The sequence below is a fragment of the Cupressus sempervirens genome, chromosome 1 (genome assembly GCF_028749045.1).
Source record: "Cupressus sempervirens isolate cs-2001-9-10 chromosome 1, ASM2874904v1, whole genome shotgun sequence".
Lineage (NCBI taxonomy): Eukaryota > Viridiplantae > Streptophyta > Pinopsida > Cupressales > Cupressaceae > Cupressus > Cupressus sempervirens.
The window spans coordinates 890421649-890448224 of record NC_143118.1 but is presented as its reverse complement, the minus strand read 5'-3'; the positions used below and the strand labels follow the sequence as shown (position 1 = coordinate 890448224).

At 40.2% G+C, this 26576-nt stretch overlaps 2 protein-coding genes across 2 annotated transcripts in view; one reads left to right on the top strand and one right to left on the bottom strand.

The window, feature by feature from the left end:
- GLYR1 (glyoxylate reductase 1) overlaps nucleotides 1-26576 on the bottom strand; it is an 84356-nt gene that overhangs the window by 25842 nt on the left and 31938 nt on the right. The window lies entirely within an intron of this gene.
- LOC149580718 (uncharacterized) lies at nucleotides 19479-20483 on the top strand. The gene is made up of 3 exons (XM_089814568.1): nucleotides 19479-19709; nucleotides 19807-20328; nucleotides 20425-20483. Exons 1-2 carry the CDS (start codon nucleotides 19482-19484, stop codon nucleotides 20044-20046), a joined length of 468 nt encoding a protein of 155 aa, XP_089670694.1. The 5' UTR covers nucleotides 19479-19481; the 3' UTR covers nucleotides 20047-20328; nucleotides 20425-20483.

The following is a 26576-nucleotide window of genomic DNA, read 5'->3' as shown; positions in this document are numbered from 1 at the left end:
TTATGCAGATGGTGTGGTCCGAGAGACCACGAGGATTCGAAATGCTCTAAGCAAGGGGTGAACTTGTTAAGCATTGAAACATGCGATGAAGAGATACTAGCTATCATTCATGAGCAAGCAAAGAATGCAATGTACCCAGATGTAGAGGAAGAAAAGAAGAGGTTGCAACAAGTAGGAATGGAGTTGGAAAAGCAAATGGAAACGGAAAAATTACAAACAAAAGACACTGTCAGCACCTCGAAGAGGAACCTGGCAAAACAAAATATTATAAGACAGGTAATACAAATGGAAGTTCTTATGAAACTGAATGACCTTACAATGCCTCAGTTTTGAACGGCGATACTGAACATGACACCACTCTCGAAAGCAACAGAAAAGACAAGAAAGGATGACAATGAAGCGACTGCAACAGACACAATGCTACTGGCACTCACAACGGGAAGTCATCCTGCAGTAGTAGAGATGGGTATCCTGGGAACCATACTCAAACACAATCGTCGATGGAGGGTCAGGAGTGAATGTATTACCAAAAAATGGATGGAAAAAGTTGGGACAACCTACGTTGTGGCCACCTACATTTCAACTAATCACTGTCGATCAGCACAAGATCAAGCCTCTAGGGACCCTGATGGTGCAGCCTGTAACAATCGGAATGTAACCATTCTTATTGGATTTCATGGTCATCCCGCTAAAAAGAAAAGGGTAGAACACCATCCTCAGACGAGGTTGGCTGGTACAGGCGAAAATGAAACATGATTGGAAACTAAATACTCTGTCCATAAAAGGTGGAGGCCGGAGATTTGTAATCGACCTTCACACATAGATGGTAGGTTAGGAGGCAGTGTCATTGGATTCTGAAGGCGAAGGCGGTGGTGAAGACGAGGGGTAGAAAAAAATGGAACACGATGAAGGGATATTGAGATTGGAAGGAGGGTCTAACAATGATGACTTGTACTCAGTGAACGACCTACTACATTGGCAGATGGAGGACTACGAGCTTGTTCCGAGCTATAACAAGCTAGGGGTCGAAGATGGAAAAGAAGAGAATAATTTCTGAATGAGTATAGAGAAGTGAAGGAGGGAGAAGCAAAGATTGATGAAACGCCTGCGCATATTTTTAGTGAAGACAAACCAATTAAGTATGAAGAGTCTACAATAAAAACAATGAACTTAGGAGATGAAGCCAATCCGAAAAATATATGTGGGAGATGACTGGAATCCAGCCCTGAAGACAGCAGCATTCAAAATATTCATGGAATATAAGGACGTATTTGTGTGAACGTGTAAGGCCCTGAAAGGGGTACCGCTGGAGTTATGTGTCCATCGGATACTTCTAATAGGAGCAGTAACCGTACGGAAGCGATCGTACTGGATGAACAAAAATTATGTCGCAAGGGTCACAGATGAGATCAACCGAATGCTGGAAGCAGGAATTATTTTTAGGGTGCAGACGAGTGAGTGGGTATCACCGATTGTGATATCTTTGAAGGACACCACTTAGATACAAATATGTGTGGATTTTCGATGCCTAAACGTAGTAACGATCAAGGATTTGCTCTCGATACCATTCACCGATAGTATTCTAGAAGAAGTCATGGGGCACGAAATCTATTCATTTATAGATGGATTCTCTAGATGCAACCAAATATCCATCGCTGAAGAAGATATGCTGAAAAGAACATTCATAGTGGAAGATGAAGTATATGCCTGCAACAGGATGTCGTTCGAACTGTGCAATGCTCCAACAACATTCCAAAGAATTATCTTGCACATATTTGATAAAATGTCAGTCAGGAATTTTAAGGTATTTTTGGATGATTGGTCAATTTTTAGCTCGAAGGACAAGCATATAACTGCACTTGGAGAATGCATGGAAAGATGCAAGCGGGCGAGACTGGCATTGAATCCGAAGAAGTGCAGATTCATGGTACCGCAAGGAAAACTATTAAGGCACACAGTATGCAAAGCAGGGCTGAAAACGAACCCTGACAAAGTTCAGGGAATCTTGGAAATGCCACCGTCGACAGATGTGATAGAGGTAAAATCGGTATTACTGAAGGTTCATTAAGGGCTTTGCGAAAGTGTCCTACCCAAAAGACAAACTAACCTGCAAAGGAGAACCGTATAAATGGGATGCAGAGCAGAATGAAGCCTTCGAAGGATTGAAAACCTAACTAGCTACAACACCTATCCTAGCTTACCCGAACTGGGATAAGGAGTTTCATGTTCATGTTGATGCATTGAACTACGCAATTGGAGCAACATTGCCGCAGACAGGTGAATCACGGACTGGATCATCTAGTACACTTTGTGAGTAGATTGTTATCTAAACCAGGGGAAAATTACAGTGCAACAGAGTGGAAGCACTCGAGATGGTGTATGCAGTACAAAAATTTAGACATTATTTTATTGCCGATGCCATTTGTATTTTATGTAGATCATCAGGTACTACTATATCTCGTAAACAAGTCGATTATCCAAGGAAGGATAAGTAGATGGCTACTACTGTTGCAAGAGTTTACATTCAAGATTTTGGTACGACCGGGAAAGAGTCATGTAAACGCAGATCACTTATCGAGGATAAAATCGAGAAAGCCACTGGAGGAGGTCAATGATGATTTTCCTAATGTGCAACTATTTCAAATTGTCGTGCTGCCATCCTGGTACATGAGTATCGGGAAATATCTTTCGACGGGACAATTTCTTAGCAAAATGTCACCGAACGAGAGAAGGAAATTGGTGCTAAGGCGTCGGACATTTCAGTTGATCAACGGGTTACTATACAAAATGGGACCCAACCAAATTTTAAGACGATGTGTTCTAGAAGAGGAAATTTCAAAGGTGTTAAAAGAAGCACATGAAGGACCAGTAGGAGGACACATGGCACCGAATACAACTGCGCGAAAGATATTTCTGGCAGGTTTATGGTGGCCAACAGTGCACAACGATGCCAAGGAGTGGGTCGTTGCATACGATACATGTTAGAGTTGGAAAACCACTGAAGAGGGACTTCATGCCTCTAAATCCTTTACACACAGGAGTTATTTGAAAGATGGGGGTTGGACTTTGTCGGACCCCTCAAGGTAAGTAAAACTAGATGATGCAAGTACATCGTGGTAGCGACGGACTACCTTACTAAGTGGGTAGAGGTGCACGCCCTGCCTGACAACTCTACAGTAAGCACGGCAAAATTTATTTACGAGAAAATTATCACAAGGTACAGCATTCTACTACAGTTGATAGGCGAGCATGGGGGACATTTTGTGAATCATGTCATCCGACTGCTAACCACAAAATTCAAGATATACCATTCCCTGTCGAGCTCGTACTATCTGCGAGCCAACAGACAAGCAGAAGCTATAAATAAGATCTTAGTTAGAGTGATTTATAAATCCTGTGCAGTTTAAGGAGAGGATTGGGAAGAAAAGCTACCATCAGCGTTATGAGCATACCGTACTTCATACAAGGTAACCATGGGACACACTTCGTTTTAGTTGACGTATGGACAAGAGGTCGTAGTACCGACAGAATTCATGGTACGAAGTTTAAGAATCACAATTGAAAATAAGCTAGGAGATATGGAAATTCTGAGGTAGAGATTGAATAATTTAAATAAACTAGACGAGCAATGACTACAGGCACAATGGGCCACGGAGGTTACATAGAACAAGCGTAAGGCATGGCATGACAAGCACTTGAAGTTAAACAAATTTCAACCAGGCCAACTAGTGTTGAAGTATAATGGGCACAATGAGATCAGACTAGGAAAATTCAAAGTGAAATGGGCAGGACCATACAAGATCTGCGAAGTTGGCGATAATGGGGTAATCAAATTATGGATGCTTGACTGGAAGTGCCAGATGCAGTGAACGGGTTGAAGTTGAAAATCTATCATAAAAGAAACAATGTCCCTCCGCTAACGAACTGAAAGAGAATAAATAATGCATATCTATAAAATAAATAAGAGTAAATAATATAGAGAATGTAAAATTATAATATGTTAATAGAGCAACGATTAAAGTTATTGTACGACCATCAAGTGAGGAGAAAATGAAATCGTACGGTCATTACTAGGAAGGAAAGTATACCAATGCAAAGAAGCACGCAAGAAAAGACGGTATTACAAGCATAGAAAGTGCATTGTACAGAGTTGGAAAAAGAGATGTTATCGTATGGCTTAAATATTGAAGGAGATGATACCGTATGACCACTAGAATAAAGGGAGAGGTCGAATAGACCACCGTACGGAACAAGAGAAAGCATACAAAAGGAAGCACACACTGTATGCTCATTAAGTGGAAGACAAATCAGGAATGATGGATACTATACGGCCCTACAGGTAAAGGTTTTGAAGTTGAAGAGTATTGAAACAATGTCGTACAGACGGGAGAGAAAAAAAACGCAGTAGCAGGAATCACACACTGGCGATCAAGTGGAAGGACAAAGGTACCGTACGAATATTGCTTTGGAAGGAAGAATTATTGTATAGTCATACAGCTAACACAGAGAAGGGAACAAGGGGAACACAAGGGAAACCCGTATGGCAAAAGCAAAACAAGATAAAGTCATACCGTATAGTAACAAGGATGACATAAAGGAGAGGCAAGATAACACTACGGTACGGGTTGATGGGATGGCAATGAAGCTCGGCAAATGATCACGGCAAGCGGTAGGAAGAGCAAGAAATAACACAATATGAACAGTTTAGGAAGAAGCAGAAGAAACACCGTGCATTAGATATTGTACGGCCATCACCAGAAGTCAAATACCTTACAGCCTTATAGGAAGCATACATCCTATAACCAGTACAAAATAGGGCTACGAGAATGAGAGTCGTACGGTAAGGACAATAAGTTATAAAGCATCACCTGAAACCGTACGACTACCATAATACGCAAAGGAGATCAAGGAGAGGTTTAGTACCATACGATTGTGGAAGAGAGAAATTGAAGGCCAGAGGTAAACATATGCTACCATATGGCCTATAGAGGAACACTTGTGCGGAGTGTGAATAAAACATACACTCACGCAAGGGATTTCAGTTACGACCGTTTCAACTATTTTTGCTCTCTTCACAAAAAGGCAAGAGGTAACAGTACGCATCTAGCCGAAAAGAGAGCATGGAAGAAGAGAAGAGGATTCATCAAGCAGCACAATGAACAAAAATGTACAATCTTTACCATCAGGCGTACGTATTGCAGGCAATACAGGAAAAAAGAAAGCAAGGGCACGACTGCCTACAACACATCTCACGCCTTAGAATGTGGCATTCGAGAGTTTGAATGGACTGGAGTGTAGAAAATGGTGGTAGAAGGCTCTGAATGATCACTTTGTAAGGACAACATACAGAGGGCACAGGTGGAATTGGCGTTGTAGATGCCAATATTCTGCATTCGCGACTTCGAGGGGTTTCTTCGCACAATGCTAGAAACCTACGACAGGTTCTCACGAACATGCTCATTTCCTTACCTCAAACAAAATATGGTGATATCTTTCAGAGCCACAAACTTCACCAGGGTATTCGACATACCAGGTCATGCATAAGAAGGAAAATCAATAATAAACCAAAGAAACTCGACCGGAAAACCAAGGAGCAGTTGGTAGAATTAGTGTGGGAAACAACCAAAGGCAAAAAGCGAAGCATTGAGGGATTCTTCAAAGGCAAGAGGACTAAAAAAATCTAAAGTGTTGGAAGGACATTGGCATCGTCTAATGGATTTAGTGAAGAGCAGACTCACCGATTCGAGTAGCGAATCGAACATTTCATTTTTGCAAGTGACCATGATGAATGGTATCATGAATGGCATAGTGTATGATTGGGCATCCTTGTTGGCTGAGCGCATGCAGGAGTTCATGTCACTTCAACACAAAACCTTTTACATGCCACACTATGTCATTGGCCTATTTCTTGATGCCACTGCACGAATAATATCGAGTGATATGTTGGAAATCAAGCCAGGTCCGACAGAATTAGGGGAGCCACCGGTTATGCAATGGAGGCATCTTGATACTCCTGGAGGGCAAAAGGCCATTAGATAGAAAAGGATGCAACATGAGGTAGAAAATTCTGAGCACAGGAACACAGATAGTGGGAGACGGGACACATCTTCTGAGGACAGTGGCAACTCAAAGAAGGAAGTGGAGGGCGAGGATGATGATGAGGAAATCGAAGTTATTACAGCACCGCCTGTACTATTTCTGAGGACCCTCATAGCTACCTCCCACTCGCACTTAGTCCCCACAAGCATTCACATTCCTGGGTTCAAACAATTTAAGCAACTTGTTGTCATGACGCCGATCACCATAGCAACATGGCCAACAACACTAGTAGTATTAGCACCTTCAATGAATACAATAGTACCTGATACAGCCGTACTGGAGGTAGCCAAGGGGTTACTTGAAGGAGTTGTCGAAGAGGGCTTGCCAGTCGTACCAGAGGCAGGGACTAATATAATTATTCCAAAGGAGGGGATGGACACTCAAGAGGGAGTGATGGAGATACCGACAAGCAAGGGTTTGAGGATGTTGGGTGTCCACTTGGATGTCATAGGTTCAGATGAAGTGATTAGGCTAGATGCAACATTGTTAGCATCGCCTGAGGAGCCAAACAAAGGGAGTAGAGCTCAAAGCTTAAGCACGTACTTGAGTACGAGGTTTCACCATATACCAGCACCTCGAGCAACATGCCTTCTCACACCTATGCGAGAAGTAGCTCCAGAAGAATATCCTCTACAGCCACAGGTTGAGGAGAGTCACCCGACATAGACTAATGGGCTACCACATAGCTTTGTTGAGCGGATGGTGGAAGCAGTAGAGACTGCTATGGGTGCCCACCAGCAGCCTCTAGTGGCATCAGAAACAGTGACGAGAGAAGTTATAGAGACATTCTTTGTTGATGTAGCAACTCTAGCTCGCCAAGTGGTGGCCTCTGCAAAGATACATGCCTTGGATTCAATGGTGAAGGAGCCAGAGAACGTTATATCTTTCATGAGAGTGAGATGTCCAACGGCCTTTAAAGTTTGTTTTGAAGAGCACAGATGGCCGAGTATAGAGACTGCTGAGATGCGGAGGACTAGGCCTCTACGAGAGAGACAGGTATGGAGACCCGCATAGAGGCTCTAACTCAGGAGATAGTCAAGATACAGAGGGATGCTTATTATACCCTTAGGAGGAGCCAGGTAGATTGGGTAGCGGCAAAGAGGGCTTGGGAGGAGTCAGCTACCAAGGTAACAGCGATGAAGGCAGCCTAGGAGTTGAAGAGAGCAACCTAGGAATCTGAGAGGGCAGCATTATTAGCCCGGAAGAGTCAGCTATAGAAGGTGGCAGCAGAGAAGGAACAGTTGGCAGCAAAGGAGCAGGTGGCAGAGGGGAAGGAGAAAGAGCTTGGAGGAATTGTTGGAATAATGCAGTTAGCATTGGAGCTTCAGATGGAGGCTGAAGCAAATTTGAAAGTACGGACATCGCAAGTGTATAAGCTACGAGCTTAGAGCACAGACAGTTACTACACCAGGGATGCATTCCTCTTCTTAGTGTCAAAATCTTGATGTAATTAATTGTTTTGGTTGTTGTTTGAGTTTTGTTGTAAGGGTTGTCTTTATTTTGTCGTTTGGAGACGACTTTACTTTTTGGGGGGGATGATGTTTTCGGTAAGTTCTATATTGTAGCCAACGGATAGAATTGTATCCGAAAGAGTGCATGACAGTTGAGTCACTTCTTCGAAAAAGTATATGTACATCGTCCATAGGGACTACTGAGACATCATAATCATTATCATTGTAAGCATTGTACTTGTAGTGCATATTGCGTATATGAATAAAGTATCTGTTCTGTGTTACATCTTAATCTACTAAATGCGATAACTATCCTTTTACCTTGTACGGTAAACAATTTTTTCCTCAAAATTATCAATTGGGTTTTACCATTTTTTCCCTAAAAAATGAAGCTTTGTATAATCTAATCCATCTCTCAAATTTTGTCGTCTAGTTTTATTTGATTTTTCAACTTAAAAATTGTTTGGTTTTTCTGATTTATTTTTTAAACAAATTGTGCCTTTTTGGAGTTAGTTTTGAGTCGTAGTGCTCATCTGCAAAAGTTCTTGGTGAATCATCTTACAGACTGTTTTCGGGCACAGTGCTCATCTACAAAAAGGGTTTGGCAATTTTCCTCAAAATTGCGGTTTCAATTTCATCTTGGTGTCTCTAGCTATAGGGAGTAATACTTTTGTTACCCAATATTAGATTGGACTTCCTCATTAACATTTTGCAGATCCAAGGAGGGTCTCAGCAGCAACAAAATGTTCTAAAGCATTTATGACCACAAGACATATACAATCTTTTGCAAAATAGTTAGACGATGACCATTAAAAGAGGGTATCAAAATATTGTAGTCTTTCTTTAAAGGTCATCTTAATTAGCTTTTAGCTTATTACACAGTTTCTATATTTGTCTTTGTCGTCAGTAGAAATTGTGTATCGGCCGACGGGTCCCTTCGGAAAGGAAATTGTGTATCAGTCGACGGGTCCCTTCGGGAAGGAAATTGTGTAACAGCCGACGGATCCTTTCAGAAAAGTTTTTATGTAACGACATGTATGTAGCCGACGGGTAAATAGTTTTTAGCGGACATAATGTATGTGGCCGACGAACTCCTTCGGAAAAGTTCTTTGAAAAATATTTATAACCCCTTCGGGAAGCATTATAATCATCATCACATCATACCATCGAAGCATAATGTAATGTTCTAGCATATGCGAATAATAATAATAAGAGTTCTGTTGTCTGCTGTTCATGTTCGTGTTCATTATCTGTGTGCAATTTTTAATTAATCCATGCGGTAAACATTTGGCGCCGTTGCCCAATGGACCTGGTACGCAGGCAGGCGGATATGAATTAAATGCCGAATCAGTTGAACAAAGATAAGAGTAAGTTGAAGGAAAAAGATGAAATACGCGTTGCGCAGGAAAATTTAATTTTGGCTCAGCAGATAGAGCGTCGAAGGAGATTTCAGAAGATTGCCGATGGAAACAAGAGCGCGGAAGGATTGTTGAAGGAGACTCGACAACGGCTTGATTTGGTGGAAGAAGCGAGGGAGGAGTTTCTGAACCTGCATACGCCACGGGAAGAGAATCCTGACGGAAGGAGATCGACTCGCACGGCTCGGAGTGCCGAAGGAGCACGAGCATGGAGTGACCTCTTCATCCGAGATATACTTCCGGAACGAACAGCTTCAGTTAGCGAACCCTCTTCTTCACCAAACAGCGCGGGTGTTGAAAACAGCGCAAAAGTCCAAAACAGCGCGAGTGTTGAAAACAGCGCGGAAGCCAAAAACAGCGCGGGTGTTGAAAACAGTGCGAAAGCCGAAAACAGCGCGGGTGTGCAGAATAGCATGGGTGTCCACAACAGCGCGGGTGTGCAGAACAACGCGGATGTTCAAAACAGCACGGGAGCTCAGAATAGCGCGGGTGCTCAAAACAGCGCGGGAGTGCAAAACAGCGCAGGTACACAAAAAAACCCTCAACATACAGTGATAATGGCAGGTCCGAAGGAAAAATTGCCTAAATTTGATGGTGATGAAGCAGCTGATCCCATTCGACATTGTAAAACATGTGAAACAATCTGGAGGGCAAATGGCATAACAGATGCAAACGAATGGATCCAACAATTTCCCGCTACCCTACGGGGTGTTGCGATTGATTGGTTTACTGATACTGATCCACAGAAATTAAATAGTTGGGATAACATTAAGGAGTTCATCGCAAAATTTCAACTTTTGCGTGATGATAATGAAATTGTAGCCGAGATATTCAATACCAAGCAAAAGAAGAATGAAACAGTACGGGTCTTTGCTAGGAGATTGAAGGACTTAATTAGTAAAATGGAGAATAAACCGGCAGATGGGCTCCAGAAAAGATGGTTCATTGAAGGCCTTCACCCGAAGCTGCAGAAAAAGATGAAGATCGTGCCACCATCAACATACAATGAAGCGTACAATCGGGCAATGAACCTCGAAAATGACCAGAAGACGAAGAAGAACAGCTCGTCCGATTCAGATGACGATGCATCTCCAGGAGAGGATAGCAGCGATGACGAGGGAACCAACAGGAAGGTCCGTGCCCTCCAGAAGGATATGATGCGGATGATGAAAGAATTCAAAAACATGAACAAGGAGACTAAGGGTAATGACCTATGGTGCACAGAGTGTAAGAAAGAAGGCCATACGAAGGGATCCTGCCCAAAAGATCAATTTTGTGAAATTTGCTAGATCCTCGGACACTCGGTAAAGGAATGCCCTTTCAATCTGAAAGCAAGAACACCGCAGCAAGTGTTCCTGACGCAGGAGGCATCCCCATCAGGAGGGAACGGGAATACCAGTATAGAAGGTGCCACATCGGGAGCATATAGAAACAATCAACGCGGTCAAAACAACAACAATAATGGTGGGAGGAGTCGAATCTCATACGATGCCAATGGTCGACCGATAGTTCAATGCTGCGCATGCAATCTGTGGGTTCACTTCGCCCGAGAGTGTACAACAGCGAACACACCGAAGTTGTTATGCAGATGGTGTGGACCTAGTGATCATGAAGATGCTAGGTGTCTAAAGTCGGGAGTAAACTTGATCACCGTCGGGACGGACGAAGAAGAGGTTCTGGCCATCACACGGCAGCAAGCGAAAGTGTACCCCGACCCAGCGAAAGAAAAGAAGAGACTGGAGGAAGCACGGGCAGAGATCCAGAAAGCAGCACAAGCAGAAACGACACACCTGAAGGACACGCTGAGTACCTCCGTACGGAACTGCGCAGAACAGAACATTGTACGCCAAATATTGCAAGCTGAGATACCCGTCAGGATAAGTGATCTATTGCTCACTATGCCTCAGCTCCGATCGACACTCACAAACATCGTTCCCGCTGCTCAACTACCAGGAGAACATGGAAGGAAGCAGGAAAGTGGAGCAAGTGCAAAAGATCCGATGTTGTTAGCTCTTTCATCCGAACGCTATCCAGCGGTTGTTGAAATGGGCATTCTCGGGACTGTACTAACGGACACGATCGTGGACAGAGGGTCTGGTGTCAATGTGCTGCCAGAGGATACCTGGAAAAAGTTGGGACAGCCAACATTGTGGCCACCTACCTTTCAATTGTTAATAGCCGATCAACATGGAATCAAGCCATTGGGAGTCCTGACAGCACAACCAATGACAATTGGAACACAACCGTTCCTGTTGGACTTTGTCGTGATTCCACTGAAGCGAAGAGGATATGATGCCATTCTGGGTCGGGGGTGGCTGATACAAGCCAAGGCAAAGCACAATTGGAAGAAAAATACTTTATCACTCGAAAGCAAAGGCCGGAAGTATATCATCGATCTACACACTCAGATGGTTGGAGAAGAAGCTCTGTCGTCGAATTCCGAAGGAGAAGAGGATGAGAGGAGGCAGAGTATGGAACCCGATCAGGAGGGAGTCTTACGATTGGAAGGAGATGACGATCTGGATTCAGTAAATGGTCTTTACCATTGGCAGATAGAGGATTACGAGCTCTTTCCAAGTTGTAATATGCTAAGGATTGACGAAGGTAAGAAAGAAGGAAATGAATGTCCGAAAGAACACAGAGAAGCCGAAGGAGGAAATGAATGTCCCAAGGAACACAGAGAAGCCGAAGGAGGAAATGAATGTCCGAAGGAACACAGAGAAGCCGACGGAGGAAATGAATGTCTAAAGGAACATGGAGAAGTCAAAGGAGGAAATGAATGTTCGAAGCAACACAAAGAAGCCGAAGAAGGAAATGTGAATATGACTGAAGCTGAAGCACAGAACATACAGTACGAACCCAAAAGAAGGAAAGATTCTACTGTACGACTGCGCAGGAAGAAAGTATTACGTCGAACCACAGATATAGCAGAAAAGTATCGGCGGCAAGGAAGACACACGATACGGTCTGCACAGGCAACAAAGAGGAAGGGTTCAATAAAAGTTGTAGCAGTACAGAGTGAATGTGTTATTGACGGACAGAAGAGGCAGCTCACGGAGTCCATAGTAGCGAGCTTCTGGAACAAACTGAGCGATATGGGGATGACACGGAACAAGCGTAGTAGGTTTCAACTCGGACAGTGGGTGTTGAAGTATGACGACTGGAATGAGATCAAACCAGGCAAGTTCAAAATTAAATGGGTCGGGCCGTACAAGATACGGGAAGTTGGTGATAATGGAGCGATGAAGTTATCGACAGTAGATAAAAATGAAGTGGCCGACGCAGTGAATCGGTCGAAGTTGAATGTCCACCATGGAAGAAGCAACGCACCCCCGTGGATGAACTAAGAGAAGACTGTAAGTACTGTATATATGTAAATATTGTACATAATTGTTCCAGAAGTGAGATTTTTCAAAATTTTTAATTTAAAAAAAAAAAAATGAAAAATGTAAAAAAGTACCGTACTGATTTTGTTCGTTCACCGTACGATTTTCACTTGGTTTTTGAGTTGTACGGTTTTTAGTTGGGAGCTGCTGTACGATTTGAAATTAAACTTTGAAGCACCGTACGGATTCTTACCTGCTCACCGTACAGTTTTTGGAGGTTGTGTACGGAATTTAATGGTTCACTGTACGGATTTTGTAATAAGAAAGCAGTGTACGGTTTTTAAATACTACCGTACGGTTTTTTAGTGGGCAGATACCGTACGGATTTTGGAGACAGTTCTCGTACGGATATTTTCACAGCTGTCGTTCGGATTGTGGAGACAGTGTACGGATTTCTAATAATTTAACAACGTACAGATTTTTAATGAAGATGCAGTGTACGGATTTTAGGCAGGCTATGTACGGGTTTTATGCAGTCATCGTACAGCTTTTGAGTCCCTGTCATTGTACGGATTTTGGAGGTTGAGTTACCGTACGGCTTTGTTAAAAAGCTTGCCGTACGGATTTTCCCATTTATATGTTATTTGTACGGAATTCGAATCTCGGTGCGGATTTTTTAAACAGCCATCGTACGGATTTTCCAACATGGCCACCATACGGATTTCCTGAAGCAGCCAATGTACGGATTTTCAGTATAATATGGTGTACGGGTTTTGCATAAATGATAAATATGGCGTACGGCTTCTACCTGTTATTGCATTCAGATTTTGAATGGCATTCCAGGTTATTGCATAAGGAATTGGCGTAACATGGCAGAGGGTGGCAGGAGGTTTTCTAAAAAATAAAAAATAAAAAACGTCGACAAATCAAGAATGCTCAGAATGAGTATCAGATGATGCCATAGGGAAGGGGAAGCATCAGCAATTGCCAGAAAGAGTGTAGAATCGGCAGAAAATGACAGAAATGGTGTGTTCCGTGCAGTTTTGTGTGGGTTTCAGAGTGCTAATTTGGTCTTGGCAACGAGGGGCACTGCCCCTCGACCTCGCCCTGTACTGCGACAGGGAGCGCACCCGGGGCGTTGCCCCAGGACCCCACAAGGGCGCTACCCCTCGACCCCGCCAGGGGCGTTGCCCCCTGGACCCCCAGTCCTTGCGGATATCAATCGTGGGAGTCTACCCAGTTGAGAAGACTTGGAGCTACGGCAGGCATTGTCTGTGTATCAGAGGCACTAAGAGTAGGTGTTGGCCATGAGGCTGTCTTGGTGGATGCGTAGAGAGCTCGGGAGGAGCTGATCATCCAGTTGGAGGCAGTGCAGCGACACTTGGCTCAAGGTACCGAGGAGTTAGAAGCAAAGGAAGCAGCACAGGTGGCTATCAAGGTCAGCTTGAGGGGTCAGTATTGTGTTAGCAAAGGCTATAGATGCAACGGGATGAATGTAAAAGTGATATGGCAGATCAATATTGTTGTATTAGTTGTTTGAGTTTTGTTCTGTAGTCATCAAGAGACAACTTCTCTTTTTGGGGGGGATGATGTCGTCGGTAGAAATTGTGTATCGGCCGACGGGTCCCTTCGGAAAGGAAATTGTGTATCAGCTGACGGGTCCCTTCGGGAAGAAAATTGTGTATTAGCTGACGGATCCCTTCGGAAAGGTTTTTATGTAACGACATGTATGTAGCCGACGGGTAAATAGTTTGTAGCGGACATAATCTATGTGGCTGACGGACTCCTTCGGGAAAGGTTTTCGAAAAGTATTTATAACCCCTTCGGGAAGCATTGTAATCATCTTCACATCATACCATCGAAGCATAATGTAATGTTCTGGCATATGCGAATAATAATAAGAAGAGTTCTGCTGTCTGGTGTTCATGTTCGTGTTCATTATCTATGTGCAATTCTTAATTAATCCATGCGGTAAACAGCCTTTAGTTCATCATTGTTTCATAATATAAACATCATCTTTGTAAATCTATATAAAGAGATTTCATCTCCTCCATTCAACAAAACATCATCAATTTTTCATAACAGAAATTAGCTAGCCAACGAAATAGACAAGACAAATGCAAGAGTAAGAAAGGGGCTTTCATGATCAAGCATACTCTGTGGTAATCATCAAAAGGAAATGCAAGAGCCCACTTTCGAGGGTAACTATCTAAAAGGCTCTTTATTCTGTGGCACTATGATTCTAGTACTACTATAGATCTAATGGCCCAATTTTTATGCCTTCTTATGCGTTAGTTATTTTTAGAGGTTAACCTATTATCAATGGTCCCCATAGGCTAATGTGGTGATTAGGGGGTCCTTTGAGGGTGATCCAATGTTATTCAACTTATCCTTTGGATATCTCAACCAACGTTCAGTCCTTCACTTAGGCCGAATCATCTAGGGGATTGAATAAGCTAGAATAAGGAAACCTATGATTCTCACCCACCCAATCTTAGTTTCGGGTGGGGGGAAACTATAATACAGCCTGGACACTTGGGTCCATAATTACTATTTATCATCTGGATGGTCAAAGGGCAATATGATTATAGCTAAAAAGTTGGCAAGATCAGTTGTTGGTATTATGCCAAATGGGGTGCCAACATAAGAAGGTATAAGGATATTGTTGGTACCCAATATAGACCCGACATTTAAACTTTCAGTGTGGAGTCTTGAACTACTTCGAACTAAGGTTCAAAGTAGTTCAAGGTGGTTTGAAACAGTTCATCTTGCAGGTTCATTGGTTGTCAAAGTTGAAATGCAGCTTCTAATTTCCAATCTGGGTTCAATTTCAATGGTTTGAAAACTCAGCATCTACAGATTCAATTTGCAGATTCAGAGATTCAAAGCTTATAATGTGATCAATCAAAAGTTTTGAAGTGTGATTCGGGCATTTAGAGTTTCAAAGTAGCTTGGAGAAGACTCATATGTCCAGTTCAATTTGGGACTCGATTAAACTAGAAGGGATTGAAGGATTTGTTCATCTTTGAAGCCTAGCCTGTTGTAACTGAGATATGGGGGCATCAAGATATTTGGACAAGATCTTCCATACTTAGCATAACAGAGGAGAGTCAATTCATTTTTTAGTGCATTAAGCCCCTTCAAGTGCAAAAGAGTTTCCTTCTATGGTACCCTCCACCCTTATAATATCAATGGTCGTGAGGCCCTTGTGATGATCATAATGATTTTGGAACAAGTTGTCAGCATTAAGGCCATTGTGAATGAGGCGATTTAGATTGAACAGGTTCGTGAATTGCGATATGGGACAACATCTTAAAAACAGACACTTCATTTCATAAAAAAGATGCTCGTTTAATAATGAGGTCGGTTCTAGCCCATGATTCCACAAGTTGAAGCCACCTCCTCTTAGACTCCAAATCTCATTAATCACCTAATGCTCCTTCATAAGTCTACATACTCAACCTTGAAAGATGCCATCGGGTGCCAACATTTTCTTTGATAGAAGGCATCATTGGTCTCCAAAATGCTGAGAATTTGTTCAGGTACACATGTGCAGTCAAACCATATGTATTAATGTTCAAACCCATGCCCGTGCATATACAGAGATGAATATAGGCGAATCCCCAAAGGCGTACCCTCAAGACTCCACTTATCTTGAAATGGCCCATGCGGGTTAAGTAGATGTTGCATTTCTCTCTCATGGTGGTTGTAGTTAATAGTGTTGAGACACAAATACAGATATAATGCAAAAGCACATGATCCGTTTGATAGATGTTCAACACCCGACCGGGTCGTCATTTATATATATATATATATGCCAAGCCTAATCATGATGCACGTGATTCAAAAATTATCATGATGATCACACTAAAGCTCAGGTTGCAAAAAAGTGTCTTAAAGTCATTTGATGGAATACTAGTATGCATACAATCGGCTTGGTGAAGAACCCTGATTTTTCTCTCAAACAGAGAAAACCCGATGACCATTAGAGCCGATTGTGGATTCGCGGGAGATATCTCCATTTGCTCAATAATATGCACTCCACGAGGGTCGGTTTCTGTGGGACTCCAAGTATTGGAGCCATGGATTCATCAATTCCAAAAGCATAATGCAGGTTTGATAGCCAGTGTCGAGAAGGTGTGATATGATCAGACTATGCAAGGAGCTTTTCAGGTATTCTAATTTGTGATCTTACCAATATGAGACTTCACTGGAATAGTGCATGTAAAGGAGTTTGTGATTGTCAGCATAGCAAAAATTGAACCCAAGTGGAAAGGATCTCAACCTAAGATTAAACTCAAGACAGTGACATGATTTTAAAGGGATTTTCTCCTCTCGCATAATGGCAATGTCTCCGGACTGGTCAAAGCTCGCATTTGTGATCACCCACAATGAAGACACTCGAAGTCATGTGCGAACTGTTTGACAGAATGTCAAATCAATACAAAGGAGTCTCAAGTTCAATAAAAGGAAGAATCTTGTTCGAAAACCATCTGTCTGATTATGGATGCGTGGAAAGATAGCAATTGAAGCATTTGACAAAATGCCTCATTGACATGAATATTAATAATTGCAAAACTCACCACCAAATTCGTGGGTATCGGCTCTCAATCTCCGGAAGACCGACTTAGGATAAACCGTGGGTTGTCCATAGTAATTCAAGGTATGTGGACAGCTAAAAAAAAATGTTTGCGATAGCTAGGGGAAGATATGGTGGGACGAGCACAAATTCCAAACAGAAAATGTCACTCGGAAACACCGACAGTGCATATAAAATCTCCAACTCAAGGAGCACATGAGCATCAATCTAGCCAATAAATTACAGAGGCCATGAATACTAAAGTTAGCATTTGGTGGAGGACAGAGAAATCTCTGAAGTGTTTGATGGATTGTCAACACTATCAGAAGTAATGAGAAAAGTACAGAGGATCAAGAATTCCTCTTTTGAATTCAAATATGAAATTCAAAATCCCTGCACACGAGTGTGGCTAAATTGAATGCTAAATACCATAGATGGAAAACTCGCCGAGTACTCGGCGAGTTTTTAAAACTCACCGAGTTTCCTAACTCGGTGAGTTTTTAACCAGTTAACTTGCCGATTTAAAAACTCGGCAATCTGGTAAAAACTCGCCGAGTAATTGGCGAGTAGTCAGGTAATTGGCGAGTAGTCGGCAAAAACTCGGCGAGTTTTTCCTAAAAACTCGCGATTTACTGGTGAACGCAGCCTGTGACGGATTTAAGCGGCAGTGAGTGTGTTTTTTCTCATTCTTTCTTGTATTTGCATTGTTTAGAACCTTGAGGAGTGAAGAGAAGAAGGTTTGGAGGCATTCTTGGCTGATTGCAAGTGATTCAAGGCGGATTTGAGTGGATTGTAGAGGATTCTAACCGATTTTAGAAGACAAATTTCTTTCCAGGTATGTTCATCTTATCATAGTTTGAAAACTTTTATAATTTTATAACAAATGTTCTTTTGTTTTTGTTGTTTTTTGTAAATGTTTTCAAATCATTTAAAATCATTTTGAATCATTTGAAACCCTAGCTTCTAAGGATATGGTTGAAGTTTGTTGTTTGCTAAAGATATGGTTCAAGTTTGAAGTTTGAATCATTTGAAACCCTAGCTTCTAAGTTCTAACTTTGTTTATTCATTTCTCTATATATTTATGTGTAGGGCAGCGGTCAACCATTAAAAAAATGACAAACCCACAAGAAGAGTGGCCACAAACACCATGCCCATCTAGATATATAGGCACTCGGCCTAAAAATGCAAGAGATAAGGCATGGCGGTATGCCTATGAAGCTCCAAATCCAAATGATATTGGGAAGGTGATATGCATTCCCTGTGAGAGAATTATTTCTAGAGGCATAAACCGCCTCAAATACCACCTTGCAGGCATAAAGAAACATGACTCAAATCCTTGTCTCAAGGTAACTGATGAAGAAAAAAGATTCATCCATACCCTACTTGCAGCTGCTGAAGAGAAAAAATTGAATAGGGAGAGGGCAAAAATAGCTATGAGGGCAGCCATAGCTGAATCTGAAGGAGCTCCTTTTGATATGCAAGAGGAAGAAGAAGCACTTGAGAACATACCAGGATCTCTTCGTGGTCCACGGATCCGCAAACAAAATTTCTCTTTTACCAATTCCTGTTCTTCTACATCTCCTACTTCTTCATCATTACCATCCAGATCCCCATCAGGGATAGGTGGTTATTTTGTGCCCAGGAACACACCTGGAGCACAGCCATCATTAGAGGGCACTGCATGGTTTAAAGAGGTGCATGAGCAAACTGATATTGCAGCAGCTGATTTTTGGTTTTTCAACAATATTTCAATGAATGCCGCTGATAGTCCCTATTGGGTCAATATGGTGAATGCAATGACAATATTAGGCAAAGGGTACAAGCCGCCTAATCGCAAGGATATGAGTGGAAGGTTAGTATTTTACTATTTAGTAATTGTAAATAATTGAGATTCACTTTAGTTCATTGTTATATTTTAAATCTTAATTGTTATAACTTATTTCCTAATTTTTTACTAACACTTACACTTTATTTAATATTACACTTAAATTTTGTAGGTTGCTTGACAAAGCGGTTGGTAGGGCAAGATTGTTAATAGAAGACCAAAAGAAAGAGTGGAAGAAGTATGGCTGCACCATTTTATCTGATGGGTGGACAGATGGAAGAAGTAGAACCATTATTAACTTCTTGATTGCTTGCAAAGATGATGTGGTGTTTTGGAAATCTGTCGATGCCTCCAACAAAGTGAAAAATGCAGCCACATTAGCTTTAATGTTGGAGAATGGTGTCATGGAGGTGGGAATAGAAAATGTGGTGCAAATAATCACAGATAATGCAGCAACATATGTGGCAGCAGGTAGATTTAATTTTTTATATTTGAATCAATATGAATCATGAATGTAATGCTATGGTATTATTCAATTTAGATTTGATGTAATTTGTAAATACTAAATATGGAAAGTTTGTTACTGATTATTGATTTTTTGCTAATCTTTTAGGTAGAATCCTCCAAGAGAGGCATCCCACACTTTTTTGGTCACCTTGTGCAGCACATGTCCTTGACCTTCTTTTGGAGGACATAGGAAAACTTGATTGGGTGAGTCCAGTTGTGGAAGATGCTAGGCGAGTCACGAAATATATCTATAATCATCCATGGGTTCTCAGTTTGATGAGAAAAGCCACTAAAGGCAAAGATTTGATGAGACCTTCTATGACAAGGTTTGCAACGGTCTTCTTGACTTTGCAAAGTATTCTTGACCACATATTGGCTTTGAAGCAAATGTTTGTGTGTGCTGATTGGGTTGCTTCACCTTACTCAAAGAAGCCCGAAGGAGAAGCTGTGGCACGAATAGTCTTTGATGATAGCTTTTTTGCAAAGGCTAAGGAGATTGTGGAGGTAACTTCATTATATTTTTAGTTTATTCAAGTTTCATTTTCAATTCATAACTTACTATGTTATTAACTAATTTGTATTTTTCAAATTTCAAATGTAGATGTCTCTGCCCCTGGTTCTAGTCTTGCGCACATGTGATGGGCAGCAATCCTCAATGGGAGGTCTTTATGAGGCCATGGATAGGGCGAAAGAGGCTGTTAGAAGTTACTATCACAGGGACAGTCTCAGATTTGACCCCATTTGGGAAATAATTGATAGGAGGTGGAACAATATGCTCCACCAACCTATTCATGCAGCAGGCTACTTCCTCAATCCCAAATTCAAGTACTATGATAATTGATTGTCCTTGAAGTTGGGATTTTAATAAGTCTTTATTTTACTTTACTTTTTAAGGTTGTGTAGTAAGACTTGATATCATTTTCTATTTGTTTTAGGGCTGATGATTCCTACTTAGATCTTAATGGAGAGGTCATGGAAGGTCTCTCTAAATGCATTGAGAGAATGATATCAAGTGAAGAGGAGAGAGACCTTATTGTGACCGAACAACAAATCTATGTGGAATCAAGGGGTCCTTTGTTCTCTTCTATGCTAGCAAAGAGAGCAAGATCTACTCAAGCACCAGGTAAAGCGTCAAACTTTAAAACTTTTGCTAATTGATAAGTTGTGCTTCTGATTTTGTTTTTTATTGCTTTATAACTTTTTAAATTTTGTTTTGCAGATGCTTGGTGGGCAAGTTGGGGTGGCAATACCCCCAATTTAAGGAAATTTGCTCTCAGAATCCTATCCCAACCTTGTAGCTCATCCCATTGTGAGCGCAATTGGAGCTTATTTGAGTCCATCCATACAAAGAAAAGAAACAGAATGACTAAAAAACGGCTTAATGACCTTGTTTATGTGCACTATAATCTTAAGTTGCACATAAAAAAGTCACAGCTCTTAGAACTACCTGGTCCGCTTGATCTAGATGAGATAGATCCTTATTCTGATTGGACAGCACAGGAGCCAAGTCCATTTTTTACACCAGATGAGATCGCTGATTTGGAGAGGCAGGGCATGGAGGGGGAGGTTGACACTGATTTTCAGTTCACTACGGATGACATTGAGAATGAGGACGAGGATGATGATGATTCAGGCGAGGATCAGACATTACCATTAGGAGGAGATGCATCCTCTTCTAGGACGCCGAGCCAGTCAGTAGGGACGTCGAGCGAGGGGGCACAGCCACAGAGTTCACAGTCACGCAGCTCACGCCCTATCCCAGTGCGGGGCACTTCTTCTAGGACTAGACCCCCTCGCTTTCCTACTAGTGCAAGTGGAAAGAGGAAGATGTGATTGGCATTGTCACATTGTATTGATGTATTTAGACTTTTAGTATTTACTTCTAGTTTGACAGATTGAAACTATTTAGTAATTTACTATTTTGCTTCCTACCATGAGCATTCTGCATGAGAATGCAATTTTGTACGCATTATGCATTTATATATATCTAAACTTTGTTTCTTTCTTTTGTATTGTCTTTAATTAACTTATTAGATGCATCTTCTCATTAAATTTTGCAAAATAAATGTATTTTTAATTAAATTTCAGCGGTTTTTTAGGTTCTCGAGTTTTTCCCGAGTTTTTTTTTTAAATCGCCGAGTTTTTCCCGATTAAACTTTTGGGGGGCTTGGCGAGTTTTTGCATTTGGCGAGTTTTCCAACTATGCTAAATACAGAGTTAATATATGCAGATTTCTTAATATTCACATGAGAGGGACCGATCACCACTATAAAAAGAATCCACAATGATGAGGGTTACTACAACTGTCAAGCAGTAAACATCGACACTTGTCTCCAAGCAACTGACTCAAAATCGTCCTTTTCTTTATTGAATATTTTCATCAATTCACGAAATATGGGAAGGAAAATTATCCGGCTTCCTAAAAGTGTTTCATTGAAACAATTTATAGCCGAAGACATGTATAGTGGATTTTAGAAAAGGTATTTGTAAGGCTGGTTCTAAGAATCTTGGGGAATATCAAAGATCATTTTTAATAACTGAAAAGAAACCAATCCAAGGGAAAAGATAAATATGCCACAAGAAGCTAGTGGAAGGCTTCTTCTTCTTTTGGGCTTTGTGGTAGACTGTGTGCTACAGGATAGTATTGGATTCAAATTGTAATGCAGGGAGAGAAGGGAAATATTTTTCTAGATAGTGATTTTTGTGTGCGTCAAACAGCGAAGTTTGTGTTGTTTTGTCATGTTCAGAGGGAGGGGGATTTTAATATATCAAAACTTTGAGTCTACATGTTAGATTCTTGATCAATGATAATCTTTGAATTGTATTGGTTATCTCTGAATTTAGTTTGATACATCTGATTATTGTCACGATTATCTTTTGGACTTTGCACTTTAGTTATTCAATTATTTGGAAAGAGCCATTCATCTTTCTCTCCTTTTCTTTTGTGATGTAAAATCTGAATAAATGGACTTTGTGTCATTTATTTCCTCTTAGCTGCTAAGTTTTTCCACATCTATTTCGTATTTACGGATAGATGTTTGTAAACCTTTTGTGCTTTCTGGTTAAAAACATTCGTATTCGTACTTCTGTGAATTCATTGTATATCCTACACAAGGTGCTATACCCGATAGAATTCAAAGGAAGGTTATCAATTTAATGATAACCTATCCAACTGTTAGTGCTGATTTAGTCTTCTCATCTGGGCATTTAGAGTGATTTTGTATGTATTTTCTTGGAAGACAATCTGTTCACTAACAGATATTAAAGTAACTTTATATTAATGAAGAAATTATATGATGGGGTCACTTTATTATTAATTCCCATATAAAAGTTAAATATTAACTTATAAAAGGGGGAATCTTGAATAGGGTTTTTGGAAACTCCATGAGAGGACTATAAAATGGGATTTGACGAAGTCATTTGATATACTAAGTCTTTATTTTATTTTTTCTCTCTAAGAAGTTTGGAGCTTGGCTTTCAATGCAATAAATGTAAAAACAAAAATCCTTGGAATTTCTCAGTGGTTTGGATGGAAACCCAAATTCATTTTTAGTGTGGATTCATATATAGTTCACCATTGTGCTCATTATCAGATTGTTGGAAAGCTGTGAAGGATTTGACAAGATTTTCACATTGAGGAAGATGTAGAAATATCATTTATTTGCAGATCTACAACTGCTAGCGGCTGGAGGAAATTTTGGAGAGTTGGCATTACCGAATCACAATCAGCTTTGTGTTTCAGACCTTTCATTTATCTCCAGAAATTCAGACTTGTTGTAACTGAGATTTGAGTTTGTCTCGTCATCGTATGGTCTTTGACATTGCTGATCCCATCACCATTGGAGTTATACATCATCCGGGTATGTTGTAATACTAAGGTTTGTACTTGCTGTTACAGTCTAATGAATACCATATCAGATTTGATTTATTTGTGATCAGACCTCATATTCTACCAATAAAAGGTTCCTTTTGTATTGTTAAATTGTTTGTTATGTTCTCTCTTATTTGGTACATGTAATTGCAACACAATAAATCCAAAATTCAAAGAACAAAACTCAGAAATTCATATCAAACCCAAAAAATAAGAATTCAGAGGCATACACGACAACTGTTTGACAAAACGTCAAAAATCCAAAACTAAAAAAAGAGGGGGCAGAATTAGTAAGGGTTCTTACGAAGGATTTCTGCAGTTTTATGAGTGATACTTATCTCAGGCTTAATTGAACAAGTAGCTAACATTTTAGAGGACAATCCAAGTGAAAATTAGGCTTGGGTTGACATTGTACCCACAATAGTACTTATTAACACACACAACTAGTATAGAAAACAATAATTAATACATAGTATTTCAGTTTATGGGGGAATCCAATGCATTTGTGTATGCCTTTTTTCCAAAACACTATCAAATTGGCCTTTAGACATAATGTCCCCTACTCGGAGTTGTCAATTTCATGTTCAATATACATTAATATGCAACTAAATAAAATAAAATGAAGAAAACAATGACTAATTCATAATGTATTTGACAATAAACATATTTAAACCCTCTTTATTACAACTCTCCAAACTTAACCCTGAGGAAGGTAGGGAGTACTTGTCATACGGCTCTTGGATACCAATCTACAAGTGGATCACCTCAAGGTTTCTAGAACACATATTCATACCCATCTCAGAATTATGCCCTTGGGGTTTTTAGAAATGCACGCCTTCACCTCTCTTGGGATTAACCCAATTCAGAAGGAATTATTACAGCCATTCCCTTCAACCTATCTATCCTCAAAAAGGCCTATAGCAAGAGACTGAGGAGATAGATTATGAATACACCAGCCTCAAATAGAGTAAAAATGAATTACGAATCAATATACATATATATGTGATTACAAAATATGTATTTCTGATTCATTAAGATGGACTAATACCAAATCATATAACATATGAACTGGACCACATATTGGCCCTTAGCCATACTCGCATTTAAATATTACATTTTTGTAGAGCAGTATTTAAACATACTCTTGCTGCCACACTCGTTGCCAGCTGATGAATCCGTACTTATTGATCTGTGAATGCAACCTGTACTTCTCAGATCCCAGTCAATGATATCTTTGAAATGGAGTTGATCGACATTTTATATTAGGTCTTAAGAATGAAGGAGTGTGTCTGTTCACAGTATCCATACTGTGGAATCCCTTCATTGCACCACTTAGATTAACTGTTAATCCATTTTAGACATGATTTATCACTTAATCATGATGAACATTTTCCCCCTTTTTATTAACAATGGTGATAGTATTTGTGATGACAGATTGCTAGAAGCATTCCTTAAATCCTCAGTTACCGGGCTTCTCTATTTAGGCCCGGGTCCTGGTACTGGTACAGTTTTGGTACTGGTTCTTTCAAGGTACTTCATGGGTTCTCTGTAGATCCTTCTGTGAAGGACCCACAACGAACTTGGGCACCCAGGAAGTACCCCAGGGAGATAGATCACTTTATGTATGTATTTCTGGTTTGTTCAACAACATACTCTTTGTATCAGATTTATCAGATAGTGTTTTCAACAGCTTGGTAATATTATTCAAGATAAAATTGGTCTCTGTAATGCACTTAGTTTATGACAGCTGTTAACAGAAATCTACTTCAATTCATTTGATGATCAAGGATTTTTATTTTTTTTTGTAGATCTGAGTACATTACTGTTGATAGATTTCAGCCCATGGTTATGCTTGTTGATCATGTTCGGATTGATGTCAATTTGTAATGCATGTAATCTGAAACTATATCAGTAATGCAATTATTTCATTTATAATTTTATTGGCCATTATGGATTTATGAGTATCACTCTTTTTTTTATGTTCATAACTTTGATTTTTTAACATACATACATGGACATGCCCGAACCCGCAAAGGGGAGAAAATTGTCGTACCCACGTACCAGAACCCTGTATCCATACCCGGACCAATACCCGAATCGGCAACTTAGCTTAACTCCTCATCTCAATTTATATAAAATAATGATATTCTTCATTCTTCCCCCACTCCCCTTTCCCCCCAATGATAGTATTGGATGGTCACATATGACTGGCTTGTATGATCTTTGTTCACGTTTGATATGAATGATTGGAACATAAGAAACCCTCTTCGATAGTCTCTGTGTGACAAGAAATATCAAGGGAGTTGATTGATGCTGAGAAGATTAGAATTCCTGATATAAGGTGTCATGGAGCTTATCATGTGAAGCATTCTCAGTCTTTCGACAAATCATGACCATGCTTTTGACTTCTTGACTCAATTAAATTTCTGAATCTAATATATCAATCGTCAATTAGATATGTTGAAGTTGATTAAGGAACGTTTAATCCTTCTACTTGTTGGAAGTTGATGCTACCATCAAAGTAAATCCCTAGAATAACTCTAGTGGATAATGACATTACTTTGTTTGTCGATAGTCCATGGGTTTGTTCCTCAATGTCCACAATATGCAATACAATATTCTCTTAATTGCAAGACTAAATGGTTTATATCTTCATCATTCCAAACTAAAAGCTTTGTCATCATCATAATCATTATCAGCGGCGTACTGATTGCTCAATATTTGACCTTGTTTAGATGTTGTCTCTCATTAATATTTCAATATATTGTACTTATACTGCATTATAATTTATTATAATGTATTTAATTTTATAGTTTAATCTTATTATTATTTATTATTAAATCCTATTTCAAGCAGGGTATATTACACTTGATGTACAAAAAACTATTCATTTCATGATCCATTTTGTATAATAGATTCTTATGAAGTATGTAGAAGTTATAAGGCATACAAATGGAAGCTTAACAATCACAGTTTGCAACAATATCTTCTTAAAATTGTAAAACTAAAAAACATTTACCAATTATTGGCTTTAGTGGAATCCAAAGTCTCACAATAAAATAGACTGACACAGATGCCTCTACAGAAGACAGCAGGTTTTTAATTCAACCAAAAGGAAAGCCAAGGAATGCAAACAATTTTAGAGAGAAATTTAGAATCATATCTTTATATATAATTTCATGGCTGCATGATGTTGATTACCACATATTTCTCCAGTTCAAAGTTTATTTTCCTGCATTTTTAATCATATCTCAAAGTTAATGTACATGCGTCCTCATCTTGATGCCCAAATCACTACTCTCTTTTGCCCGTTCTTCATGGATTGGAAAAGAATGCACCAAGTGGTGCATCCTCGTTGCCATTTCTTTGGGAAGTATTTCATTACTTTGATTGTCAATATCTCTTAAGGTGCACAGGATTATGGCACTTGTTGTGACTTTGTTGTGTCTCCCCAAAATCTTTCATAAAATACTTTGGGATCTTTATATGATAGAACCCTT